The sequence below is a fragment of the Mauremys mutica genome, chromosome 10 (assembly GCF_020497125.1).
Source record: "Mauremys mutica isolate MM-2020 ecotype Southern chromosome 10, ASM2049712v1, whole genome shotgun sequence".
Classification (NCBI taxonomy): Eukaryota; Metazoa; Chordata; order Testudines; family Geoemydidae; genus Mauremys; species Mauremys mutica.
This window is the reverse complement of record NC_059081.1, coordinates 64,224,940-64,239,108: the sequence shown is the minus strand read 5'-3', so window position 1 is coordinate 64,239,108 and position 14,169 is coordinate 64,224,940. Positions and strand designations below refer to the sequence as shown.

General features: G+C 43.9%; 1 protein-coding gene across 2 annotated transcripts in view; it reads left to right on the top strand.

The window, feature by feature from the left end:
- KANSL1L (KAT8 regulatory NSL complex subunit 1 like) overlaps positions 1–14,169 on the top strand; it is a 100,491-nt gene that overhangs the window by 79,808 nt on the left and 6,514 nt on the right. Inside the window, exons 8-12 of one of the 2 annotated variants that reach the window (XM_045031985.1) lie at positions 411–521; positions 2,655–2,792; positions 5,361–5,440; positions 6,836–6,960; positions 7,861–7,915. In XM_045031985.1, coding sequence (XP_044887920.1) covers positions 411–521; positions 2,655–2,792; positions 5,361–5,440; positions 6,836–6,960; positions 7,861–7,915 — 509 coding nt within the window. Of the gene's footprint in view, positions 1–410; positions 522–2,654; positions 2,793–5,315; positions 5,441–6,835; positions 6,961–7,860; positions 7,916–14,169 lie in introns of both variants that reach the window. The other variant, XM_045031984.1, reaches the window with a different exon arrangement.

The following is a 14,169-nucleotide window of genomic DNA, read 5'->3' as shown; positions in this document are numbered from 1 at the left end:
TTTCACTTCTTACTTTCTGAGTCTCTCTCCCCCGCCCCCAGCCAGTCATCCCCCACACTCATGACAGGGTGTGCCAGAGAGCTAATAGTTCAGTTCTCCAAAAATGTCTGTCTTGCTGCTGCTCATAGTCAGGCTTCACTTTTGTCCTTTTTTAAATACATCCCCCTGGCCCCTCTCCAGTTTCGCTATCTGAAGACATTGTCCAGCACGTGCAGCCAGTCAATTGTGTCAGGGCTGCCCCACCATCACTCTTTGTGAGCTAGTGGGCTTGAGGCCGCAATGCTGTTTGTACAGAATATACCACAGACTGTATCAATAGATTTTTCAGAAATGTAATACCAGTGTAGAACTCCTGGGTCCATAGCTGGCTGGCTATCTCGGATGTATATATCTCTTCCTTTGTTTTATAGATATCCCTCTTCATATATATTTTGAAACATTGTTGAAGGAGGACAAGATCAAAGGAGATCCTGTTGACACCTCAGCACTAGGGATAGAGTTTAAAATGTCTCCATCCAATGGTATGTGATGCAGAATATTTTAATGCGTGCAAGATTTATTTTTTAGCTAGTTTCTCAACACTTTCTTTTTGTATTACTGGATGCTGCCTTAAATATTGTTTAGTGTTTTTAGATGGGCAGGGATCATGCTTTTACTCACTGCATGGCTAGCATGTACAACACAGCTTACAATCTGAACAGATCACTAGACTAGTTATTGGGGAGAATAACAGGCATGGGAGTTAGGAGGAGGCAGGTAATAAGGAATCGAGGGGGAAACTCATCCCACTCACATAGATTCCAAATACAGTAAGTGTGAATGGAATGGGGAGGTAAAATCTTCTATCCTGCAACTTGTACAGGGTTTGAGGCTGCTGCACAGTTCTCCCTTCTTGTTATTTATAATTATGAGCTAGAATAACAGGTGTAGTTCCTCCTGATGGTTGGGTGTGAGCACCATTGGACCTGCATAAACACACCTGGTTCTCCTTTTCTTTGGCCTTCTGCACTAGTTCCCAAGAATTATTGAGGGGGCTACCCAAGAGATTAAAATGCTCCACCCAGTATTCAGGTGGAGGTAGGAAAGTGGCTAACGCTGTAATGCCACCAGGCCCATACGTTTCCATCCAGTATATTGTATTTGTGAGAATATAAAACCAACCAGTGCCAAAAGGTGTTTCACACCAGTATGCTGTTGACTCATCTAATTCACTAAGTCCTTGCTAAGCAAATTACGTAGAGATGACTTGGAAATAACCTATAGTCCTGTTGCTGATTGCTCTCATTAAGAGGTGCTGCTGCAGTCAGAATGAGCTCAGAAACTTGATAACAAACCCCTCCACATGGTCACTGAGGGCTTATTTAAACACTGTTTTTGTACCGCTATACCTATATTGGTTTAGAAACTGAGCAAAGTAGTACAGTTCCCTAACACTGATGCCTTTTACCAGTATGAAGGTGTGTATAGAGGTATAGCATATTCTTATTAGCTTACTCCCATTCAGGAATAAGTTATGCTGATATAAGCACCTTTATACAAGTATAGCTATGTGCGCACTGAGTATTGCTTTAATTATATCAACTTGGGGGGCAGGGATAGCTTAGTGGTTTGAGCACCGGCCTGCTAAACCCAGGGTTGTGAGTTCAATCCTTGAGGGGGCCATTTGGGGATTGGTCCTGCTTTGAGCAGGGGGTTGGACTAGATGATCTCTTGAGGTCCCTTCCAACCCTAATAATCTATGATTCTATGAACTTCTAACCTGATACAATTATAGCAGAACAAAAACAAGGGGTAAGGGCCATCCCCAGAATCCTTGCACTACTTGGAGATGTCAGTGTGCTGGAAGAGTTAAAAATGAAGGCATTGATACAGTAAAGTACTTAAAAGGGTTTAAGTACCTTGTTGAATCAGGACATGACTAATTATTTTAAGTGAGTTTGTCTGTTACTTAAAGCTATAGATTTTTCCGTCTCTTACTATGTAAATAATTTCTTTGGTTAATCAGCTGGTCAGCTGCCTAGTATTTATTAGTTGTTGGTTAGACTTTGTCGAGAGAAAGGAAAAGTGACTGTGTGTATAGAAAAGCTTAATAAAGTGATATATGTATGGCATAAAAAGGTAGCAGCAGCAACTATAATAAGGCCGTTTTACGTGAGTTCTGTGAGATAGTGAAGTATTGCATTCTGCAGGAAATCTGCCTTACATCATATCCCTTATCTCCACTGTACCATACGTTGTGCCTCTTCCACCTTAACTGCTTTTTGCCCTGTGCTTGGTATTAAAGCTATTCTTACAGCTCTAACTGCTCACATATAAACGGTCCTTTTCAAAATATGAGTTAATGCTTGCTGAAATGCTTGCTGTAGTACTGTTATGAGCAAAAAAGACACAAAGGGCTAGATGGTCCTCTGTTACACTAGGATAAATCAGTTGGTCAATATGATTGCATCAGTATAACTGAGAGGTGAATTTGGCCCCCGTGGTTTCGATTTTTTGTGTCTACACAGATCAGAGATTGTTACACTATTTACTTTGTATGTTTCTGATTATAAGTACCTGTAGCTCTTTCATTATTGTTTGTAAAGTGAGCTTGGCTGTAAGTTGCATCTAATGAAAATGAATCTGAAACTTTGGAAATCCTTATTCTGTTGCAGAATATAATCAACATAGTGCTTCTCTCAAACAATGGAGCAGTGGCTATTTACTTAATTCCAAACCTCAGGCAGCATCAGGAGCATCTGAACAGTTGTCAGAGGGAAGAAAGAAAAGGCACCTAAGTGAGACAGCGATAGGTAAGGGAAAAATAAGAGTATATAAACGACTGCCCTTTCTGAAAATACCCTTTTAGCATTGGGCCCCACACATTATTCTAAATTGTTTCCTGAAATAAATGAATGGATACCTTTATGAAATTGTATTTTACAGGGATGTGAGAAATAGGCTCATAATGCACTATGCAAATAATAAATGTTCACCATTTAAGGCATGCCATTTTCTGCTGGTTTTTATTTCTTCCATACCCCCGACACTTCTCACCCCAATTCTACTTAGTGCGATTACAAAACTAGACATGCTTCTGTTTTTTATTGTTAGAATACTCCTTAAGGAAATTGCGTAGCCATACAATTGCATTTGTGTAATACTAGGTAGTGTGGGTTTTATTATGTGGTGTTGTTTTTTTTAAATGATTCTCCATGAAACAGACCATGGATAAATTCGTAAATCATACATCAACCATTTCTGAACTCAGTAAGCTATGTTTCATTTATTGTATGCTGTGGTTCCTGATTCTGGTTTCATTTCAAACTGTTAAATGTAAGAATTGTGGACAAGACTCTGAATAGGGATGGTGAGTAACTGATGTTTTTAAAAAGGTGCTAGTGGTGATCATGATAGGTAGTTATAGACTACACTGAGTAAATGAATTGAAACAGTAGTTAAAGATAGAATTCTATAAAGCACCTAGGTGAATATGACCATATAGGGATCCAGCACAGCCTCTGTAAAGGAAAATAGTGTCTCACCAGTCTCTTAAAATTAAACTGAACAGTGGATAAAGGAGAATAGATGGATATAATGTATTCGGAATTTGAGAAAAACATTCACAAACGTAACTTAAGGAAACTAAGTCACAGGATAATAGGAAAAGCAGTTAAGGAGTAAAATTTGGATTAGAGACAGAAACAAAATTTTCAGCGTGGAAGAATAGTAATAATGGAGGACTCAGGGTTCGAAACTAAGACCGGTATAGTATAATATATCCATTAAGATGGAGGAGCAATGAAATGGCAACACTTGCGGATGACACCAAATTGTTTTGAGTAGTCAAGACTAGAAAGAAGAATGAGGAACTTCAGAAGGACCCAACAAGGGTAGGTGGCTGAGCAACATGTCTGTGGACTCAGTGTAGACAAGTGCATTGTAATGCTCTCTGAAAACAACAATTTGAACTACTCACACGCAATTATGAACATGGCAATTCCTATGATTGTAGTAATAGCACTTAAAGAAAGGTACAGCTTGACAGTATAAACCTTTTAGAGAGTAAATTCTCTGGGGTTCTGACAATCTCATTGGGTTTAAAAAAAAAATAAAAAATGATGATATCATCAGGGTTGCAATTTCCTGGTGTCAGCATGCTACATTTGTACATAGTGCCAGAAGCTGTAGCTCATTAGTGCTATATATGTATTCCTAGTTTGGGCTCTGTCTAGGAGAAATTATCCATGAGGAAGGTCAGCAGCCTGGTGAGCAAGGCCAAAAATAAAATACTCTGTGCCAGGGAGTTGCAGAGTTGCTTATGAGATGAGAGTTCATATGCTTGGCCCACACTGTGCATTATGATGCTTTATCTAGAGTCTGTTACCTCTTTCTCCCGCACTGGATCCACTGCTTTCGACAGACCCTCTTTATGTTTAGTTAGTGTTCTAAATATGTTTAGAATATGGGATTTTCTTTTCTTCCTTCACGGCGGGAGGAGAGAGAATTGGGAACAATGGTGGTTTGCTTTTAGAGTCCAAACAAAATTGCAGCAGGGGCTATATTCACTGGGATTGAATAAAAAATACCCATAGATTATTATTTGTCTAGAACATTGAATCTACTTTAGGGAAATCAGACTTGCAGGTGAGAAAACTGCCTTTGCCATTGTCCTCTTTGCTGCCAATTCCACGTACCCATCTGTCAGGAAAAAGCTGATTGGAGGCTCTAATGGCTATGTGATATATAACCCAGTCAGGGAAGGCTACTCTCTCTATTCAGGTGATGTCCAAGATTATTCCCACAAACCTGATTATTGTTGGATGTACATAATCTGGTAGCTTCTGTAAAGGAGGCAGGATCTGACATGATGAGGCTGTGGGAGGGATAGCTCAGTGGTTTGAGCATTGGCCTGCTAAACCCAGGGTTGTGAGTTCAATTCTTGAGGAGGCCACTTAGGGATCTGGGGCAAAAATTGGTCCTGCTAGTGAAGGCAGGGGGCTGGACTCGGTGACCTTTCAAGGTCCCTTCCAGTTCTAGGAGATTGGTATATCTCCAATTATTACCTTTTTATTACCTTTTGCTTCCAAGAGGGAATTACCCCCTTGAACTAGAGAGACTGTTTTTTGGGGGACAATAGTGATGGAGGTGAATTTGTGATGGATAGAGCTGTATAAGTGATTATTTTTACAGCTGGTTGTTAGGTGTTCATGAAATCTCAGATGTTCAGCTGTGGGCTTTCAGAAAAGACCTCGCTTGCTACTACATGGGGAATATTTTTAATGTAATAGACTAAAAAAAATCCTATTTTTTCCCCCCAAATCTTTTTGTGGCAGGAGAAAGTAACAGTAGGTTTGAAGCTTTTTCCTTTCAACATGCAGAACCGGAATCCCATAACAATTTTACTGCTGTGACCCATGTCAATCTGATGTCTAGATCTACCCAAAACACCTCATCACAGGTAAATGAAAAATGAATATATTGATGGATTAAGTAAAACATCACCAGAGAATTGCAAAAATTAGTAAATAAAAAATAAGAGCCTTTCACACTGTACTTTGCTTTACACAGTTTTACACATGCCTAGTTAGAGTGAGATTACTAGTCTGTATTGGGAAGGGAATGTTATAAAACACAGAAATGCATTCTCAAAGACAAGTATTTCATAGACCATGAATTAGTTTATCAGTGAGAACTTTTTAAAAAAACACTGCATTTAAAACTAATGAAATGACTTATGATTTAAGTCCCCTCCCTCCGAAACTGTGACTGGAGGCTTTTATAATGCCGCCTCCTGATGGAGCTACACAATATTGGCTGGCAATGTAAATACAGTTGTGGTACTTTATCCTGTTGCATCTTGATTTACCAAACCATGACTATCTCAAACTCCTATTTACTGAACTACTAGCAAAGCCTCTGGTAAAGTGGTGGTGACATCCGGACCCCATTGAAATCAATGCCAAACTTCCCATTTATTAGAGTGATAAAATTTCACCCTAGACGTCTTCAGGTTTCAGTGCTTTGGAACTTTGGAATTCTGTAGGACAGAAATATGAAGACTTGCAGTTTACAAATACTTTACCTGATAATCGAAACCTAAGTGATGTTCCCTACGCAGTTCGGGTAATGAAAATTCTATTGAATTTCTTTCCTTGACTGAGTCTTTTACACATCTGCATCTAGTGGGAACTTCTTTCCTTTACCACATTGAATGAAAGCGATTTATTCTGAAACAGGCTTTTTCAGCTGAAAACAGAAAGCTCTATAATTTAAATTGAATCATGTTTTAAACCCAAACCACCTACTGTAATCTCGAAAAGTCAGTCTACACACTTGAGAGAATAGGTTGGATAGCCCCAAAGAGGAAAATTCTGAGAAGTTCAGCATCCTCTTATCCCTACAAAGGGATTCTGCAGATTTGCCATCTAGATTGCTCTACATTGATAAATTCATTTCATATACTGCATTTAGGCTCTGACGTCTCGGAATTCTTATTTTTATCGAGTACAAGAACATCTGTGTAGCGGTCAGGTTATAGGTTAGTAGATTTGGTCTAGAATGCCTTCAGTGTAGCCTGAACATTATGAAGAATATAGCTATTAAGAGTGGGATTGTCAACAGTGGTGCTCGGCATTAACTGTAATTGTGAAATCAGTGTTAAAACTTCCATTGAAGTCAATGGAAATACAGTTAATCCAAACCTGAGTACTTTTGAAAACGTCATTCTAAAAAGTTACTCTGCGTTTGTCTATCTGTTAAATATACAAAAAAATTTAGTTCTGTTGTCTTGAGGTTAACATGCAGCTATTATCATTAAGCTAATGACTCTTCTATATTATTAATTGTTATACAGCATAACTCTAGACGGAGACTGAGAAGTGAGAGCTCCTATGATATAGACAACATTGTTATTCCTATGTCACTGGTTGCTCCCTCTAAATTGGAGAAGCTGCAATACAAAGAAATCCTTACTCCAAGGTATGCTCATTTCCCCCTCTTTGCACCCCACTGATATTTTTTTCTGTTTTCATAAACGTTCCTCCTTTTCCCGCCTGTTGCATGAAAGAATCCCCCAGCAATGGGGCAGATTGACTGACAATCCAGGGGAAATGGTCACACTGCACACAGAATGATGTCTGATGCACAGAGTAAGCAGACTAAAAATAAGAGGAATGTTTTTCTCTCATCTTAATTTTAATGCTCATTGCAGACACAAATGTGTGTTTTAAGAAGATTCTCTCTCTCTCTCTCTCTCTAAGTAGTTAGTTGGAGATTCTTTTTTTTATGTCTTAGTTCAGCCGAAAAAAGCAACCTCCCAATAACATGCACAGAAAAACACATACCTGTACATTTTTTAAAAAAATTCTGATTTTATTAATTGAACTTTACTTTTTCATGTAGGATAACCCCATTATTTCTGATATCTGGTTCTCTAAACTTGTTTAGAAAACACAGATCCTTTGATTCTTGGAACAGCTTAAACAAGTTTTTGTTAAACTAAATAATGAGTAAGTCATCTAAACTAGCAATGCCTAGTTCTTTTATCTGCAAATCTCTGACTCATGTTTCAGGTTTTGGCTAGCTTTATTTAAAGGCTTAAAATAATATTAACAGGACAATGTTAAGGAGCTCAGATTCTGTATTTTTTTTTTTAAAAGAAAGATTTTCTAGAACCTAATGTTAGAAGACACGTTTTCATGATTTGTATTTAAATTAAAATGATTTTATTTAAATATTGACATTTCCTACAAAAATTGCAGCGTAAGTACTGCAGCATTGTGCTATTTAATGAGATCAGGATAATCTCATTCCACTGCTGAAGTGATAAAACGTTCAATTTGGCTAATCCTGTATTAACTACCCTTCTCTGATTCATAGCTGGAGAGTTGTTGAACTTCACCCTCTGGGGCGATCTCATGTAGATGAAGAAGAGGTAAGCTACATTTTAATGAAACCAAGAGTTTAATACATGGTTTATCAGTGTATGTTTTCAGTAGTCACTGGTTTCATGAAAACCCCTGGTAAGTTTGAAGTTGTAAAAAATAAGATGATTGTATGTACTAACTATGAATGTAAAAACATTGCGTGAACACGTGTGTTTTATATACTTATTTTGTCAGATGTCTCTTCTCCCATCCTACCAACCTCTTAGGCCTGGGCTACACTAGCGGGGGGGTTCGAACTAAGATACGCAACTTCAGCTATGCTATTTGTGTAGCTGAAGTCGAAGTATCTTAGTTCGACTTACCTGGCCGTCCTCATGGCGGCGAGTCGACTGCGCTTACTCCTCCTGCCAAGGTGGAGTATGGGCGTCAATTAGTGGATCGATTTATCGCATCCAGACGAGACGCGATAAGTCGATCCCCGATACATCGAACACTACCCGCCGATCCGGTGGGTAGTATAGACGTACCCTTAGTGGCAACACTAATGGGTGATGGCAAGATGAATCTCCATTAGGAACCAAGGAGATGAAAGAATTGGGAGTCAGTGGTAGTATATAAACAGCAGCCTACCCACATCCTAGAAACAGGAAGCATGGGCCTCTAGCTTCTTGCACCGTGATTCTTTTTTCTTTTCCTTTTAGCCCTAAGATTAAAAGGAAAAGAGGAAGGAGAAGAATAGGTTATGAAAGAACACACAGAGAGTTGAGGCAACTAAGGTTTTCTATCTCAGAACCTGCACCTTTTTAGGCAAGGCTCTAGCACCCCGGGGACCAGCCAGTGATTCAGCAGCAAGTGTCTACCAACCTCCTTCCCCAATCACTGCCATTCTCTGTCTGAGGACTGGGATACTGGAGATCCAGTGGGAAACCCTCTTCAGGGAGTGGGTAATCAGGGGGATCTCCAGGTTTGCTAGCAGCCCCTTTTCCTCTGCATTGTCTACAAGCAGCACCAGAAAGCCAACTCCTTGTGCTTGTAGCAGCTTAGCAGGTATTTTTGTGTCTTTTTTTTTTTAATTATTTATTTTTGGTGGGGGGAGGGGAGACTAGGTTTTTTTCAGACCCATCTCTGTTTGCCTACTCCTTGCCTTGTAGTTTGCCTTTCCATTGGTGGGAGGGATCCACTTCTCCTTCCAATTTCCTGTCTGAAGCAGTGCAGCCTGCAGCACTCTCCTCAGCAAACCATGAACAATTCCTTCATCACCCACTGCTATTGTTCTTTCAGGAGCATGGATCAGCCAGCCTTTTTCATGGCAGCCCCCGGGCTTATTGGTCTGGGGAGCATTCTTTCCTTCGAGCAGGCATGCACCCAGATCCAGTGTGAACAGACCAGATCCATCCTCCAGTCTGTGGTTCCTCCTCCTCCCCCGCATGTTTCTGTTGCTGTTTCCCCTGACCTGGGTCAAATGCCTAGCAAGAAACCTGCCATTTTTGCTACCTTTCCAAAATCTTTGGAGGTGTCTGATTTCTATCTCTTATCACTGACCTGTCCCACTTGCCTGACCCCTGCCTGGACTAACAGCAAACACAGCAGTTCCAAGACCAGCATCCAGACCTTGATCCCAAACAAAGATATTGCTGCCCTCCTGGATGAGAATATCCTTCCTAGAGCCCCTCACTCTGAGGGCCCTTTCTGTGTGGGGGTTAGTGCTCCAATAAACTAGCCAAGGAGTAAACTTTTCAAAAAGGTTCTCTCTCCCTTTGAGACTGAAGAGGTAATACCTTGCCATGCAGCAATCCTAGAGGTTATTCTGAGGAGTGGGATCAGGTAAACAAATGATCTCTTGGCTCCAGAAAATACTCCAGGTCACAAAGAATAAAAGATTTCTTCTTCCCAAGGTAGATGCCACCTCTTGTCTGGTGAGATTCTTAGTTTTCTTACAGATTCTACCTAGGCTGCCTTCTTCCTGTTTAATGCTGCCTTTGATAGGCTCATAGATTTAGAAGGAACCCCCTCACTTGCTACAGCAGCTGCTATATCTTTGTTTGGAGGAGGAAGGCTGCATTGAGTACATCACAGACCTTTCCTACAAGGGTATTAAGCTGTTTAGTTACCCTTACCTAGCTGTTCTCCAAAGGAGCACTTCTTGCTTGTTTCCTTAATATGGGGTTTTGAAATTAATGTTGTCTAAGTTGAAGGCTGTAGCCAAACATATTTGTAATCAATACTAGCAGTTTATTTAGTAATTGTTGTTTGTTTCCGTAGAGACACGTACTTTAATATGTTATCAGTGTGGTGGGGATGAGTTCATAAACAACTTTTTAAGGTTGGAGGATTCTTTTTAAAGTTTCTCAGGAAGTTCTTTTGATTCATATTCTCACATGGCATCTGGTTAAGCAGAGTGGAAGCTTGACCAGATGCTGTGGAAGGATTCAAACCTAGGTTTGGTTAAAGCTTTTTCCTCAGACCAGTCATTAGACATCCTTAATGGTGGACATACCTATTCATTTTATTTTTATAGGGGGTGTCTGGGGGGAATTGAGTTCTTCAAGTGCTTGTTCATGTCCATTCCAATTAGGATGTGTGCGTGCGCACAGCAGCCAGAAGTTTTTTCCCATAGCAGCATCCATCGGGTCAGCCTGGGTGCCCCCTGGAGTCGCACCTTCATGGCGCTCAATATAGAGCCCTGCCACCCACCACCACCTCAGTTCCTTCTTACCACCAGTGACGGTGGCTGGAATGTCCCATAGCCCCTGCTTTTGCAAGCACCTATCTCTGTGTTACCTGTTAGCTGTAGTTAGTAGTAGTTGTTATAGTTAGTCTGTTGGGGGTGTTCCTCACCCCCTTCCGATACCCGGAGCCATGGTATGCTGCAGTCCCCGGGGTTCAAAAAGTGTGAGGTCTGTGCTAAGCACATGCTGCATGTTTAGGGTGCCTAGGTGAAGGTCACCAAAAGGACCATTGCAGAATTTGCCATGAGTTTCGCCCCAGAACTTTGAGCTGCTGTTCCCTCTCTTCCAAAGTTCTGCTCATGGTCGCCCCTATTCAGACCTGGGGACCCTGCGCCCAGCACCACCTTCTCAGTGCAGAGTGCTCTGGCACCGTCATCCAGGGAACCGGTGCCAAGAAATGACTCTTCCCGAGATTCTCTGCACCGTCATGGCTCCTCCCGTGTCCATTGGGCAGGTAGGCACCGGTCTCAATTGCTGGTGCGTCAGAAGAAAAAGAAGCCAGAGAGGGATCATTCTCCCCCGGCCAAATCTAAGGAGCCAGTGACTGTGAGACCCCAGTTGGGCCACAGCTCCACATTGCTGATGAAGGCCATGTCCACTCCTGCCCCGGAAGGGCGGTTGAGTCCAGCCCACCTCGCTCGCCGGACCTCAGGAGTCAGCAGCTGCAGCTCCCATCAATCTCAGAGGCGTTTAATGCAGCTCAGGACTTGTTGTGCCTCATGGCGCCGTTCTCACCTCTAGGGAGGGACACATTGCCAGCATCGACAGCGCCAGTCTGCCGTGCAGTACAGTCAAGAGGGAAACCAGCTGTGCTGTCCTGGCGCTCGCCTTCTCCACAGTGCTCTGATGCCAGTCATTCGGGAATGAGAGCCCAGTCGGTCCCCTAGCTCCTGACGCTCAGCGCCGCGCAGTGTGGCTCCTCCGTGGTCTTCTTTTTCGGAGACGTCGGAGTCCGACTCCTATCGCTCCGACACAAGTAGAAGCAGGAAGTCCAGGTCAAGGCAGGAGAGATGGACTCACCAGGCACCGTGGCCTCCGCAGTGGCAGAACCTGGGGCAGTGGCCCTTCCATCAGAGCCAGGGACGGAGCCAAGGGTGACACTCAGCAGCAGCATCTGTAGCCTTGGCTACTTTTGTTCCAACCTCCTGCACCTCAGGGACCTGCAATCTCCCAGACACCAGAGCCAGCTATAGAGGCACCAGTGCTGAGTACATCGACACTGTCAGCTGCGGCAGTGGGACCAGCGCCAGCACCATCACCAGCAACGCCTGCAGTGCAGCCCCGGCATGGGTGTCCTCTGTCTCAGCACCTCGGGACACAGCACCGTCTGGGTCAGCTCCAGCCTGGGAACCCCAGGAGTCCTGGGACCCCTTGGGCACCAAGGGAAAGGAACGGCCACTCTTTATGAAGGCTTCTTCCTCCTCCTCACCAGATGAGGCACTGGTTGGCACCACTATAGCTTCAGCTCTGGAGGACAACCGGGTGTTGCAGCAGTTGCTGCGGCATTCAGGTGGAGCAGGTAATTGAGGACGTGGATCCCATGGTGCACATCCTTGTGCCCTCTGGACCCACACTCAGTACCCTACCTCTTATCAAAATTATATCTGCCACAGCCAAAACTTTGGCAGACCCCAGCCTTGTTGCCCCACCCCCCCAGCTAAGGCGTTACTTTGTGCCATCTAAGGGTTGTGAGCATCTATACTCGCACCCACAGCCTAATTTCCCTGGTTGTGGACACCAGCGCGAGCGGCAAGGTTACCAGGGACCCTCCCCTAAGAACAGGGAGGCGAAAAGAGTTGACTTTTTTGGTAGAAAGGTCTAATCTATGGGCGGTTTGCAACTCCGCATTTCAAACCAGCAGGCCATTGTTAGCAGGTACTGCTATAATACATGTGAAGCAATGGCAAAATTTGCAGAGCTGCGGCCACAAGTTCCATGCCAAGTTCTTGGCCTTGGGCAAGCTCATCTCCTGATCTTCCTTGCAGGTGGCACATGACGGAGCTGATGCAGCCTCCAGGGTTATGGCTACAGGGGTGGCCATGAGAAGGGGCTCTTGGCTGCAAGTTTCAGATCTGCCATACGAGGTCCAGCAGACCATTTGGGATCTCCCCTTTGAGGGTGTGACTTGTTTTCCGAAAAGATGGATAAAAGGTTTTATAGCCTAAAAGGTTAAGAGCCACTCTCAAATGGCTGGGCCTCCATACTCCCACAATCTCCTCTGCGGTTCTACCAACAACAGAACCGACAGGACAATTCCTGGAGGAGGAATTGGAGCAGTAGGAAGAGGCTGCACCTGTCAGGCCAGGGCTCTGGCCAATCCAAGCCACCTCCCAATTCCAAACCAGCCTTTTGAAGGTGCGGTCGAGGATGGCACACCAGAACAAGAACTGGATCTACTCCGCCTTACCTTTTTGTCCCGACTATCCCCTTTCTACCATGCATGGCCCTGTATCGCTTGGGACTGCTGGGTGCACTGCACAGTAGAGAGGGGATACTCCATCCAAATCTGTGCCCTCCCACCCTTCTATGCCTCTTCCCTGTCCCTCTTCAGGGGCCCCTCTCATGAGCAACTCCTTATACTGGAGGTGCACTCACTCCTTTCGCTAGGGACAGTGGAAGAGGTTCCTCAGGAGCAGAAGGGCAAGGGTTTTCTATTCCCAGTATTTCCTAATACCAAAAGCAGGCTCAGACCCATCCTAGACCTGCAAGAACTCAACAAGTTCGTGAAGAAGCTCAAGTTCTGCATGGTTTCTTTGGGCCTTTATCATCCCTTCATTGGATCCAGGAGACTGGTATGCCGCCCTTGACTTGGACGCATACTTTCACATAGCAATAATTCCGCACCACAAAAAATACCTCAGGTTTGTGGTGAACAACAACCAATATCAGTTCAAAGTCCTCTGTTCAGCGGCATCTCGCATGTTCACCAAGTGCATGGTAGTTGTGGCCGTATTCCTGTGCAGGCGGCAGGTACAGGTGTTCCCATGCTTCAACGACTGGCTCATCAAGGGCTGCTCCAGAGCTCAAGTGGAAGCACAGGTCGACTTCATAAGGGTGACATTTGACAATCTGGGCCTTCTTCTGAATGAGGGGAAATCAATGTTGTTTCCAGTTCAGCAGTTAGAATGTATAGGGACAGTGCTGGACTCGCCCAGGCCAGGGCGTACCACCCGGAAGTGAGGTTCCAGGCCTTTGGCAATATCATTCGAGGTCTCAGGCAGTTCCCCACTACCACAGCAAGGAATTGCCTGAAACTTCTAGGACACATGGCAGCCTGTACCTATGTGGTGTACTGGGACTTCGGCATTTTCAGTCGTGGCTAGCATCGGGGTATCGGCCAGCCCGGGACAATTTGGACATGGTTGTAACCCTGCCTCGCCAGGTTCTTGACTCCCCCCTGTGGTGGCTCAATCCACAGATAGTATGTGCAGGGATTCCCTTCTCCAGCCCTCAGCCGTCTCTCTCCCTAGTGACGGACGCATCAGCACTAGGCTGGGGAGCACATCCGGGAGACCTCAGAACTCAAGGCCTCAGGTCTCAGGCAGAGCTTGCTCTCCACATCAGTGTCAGGG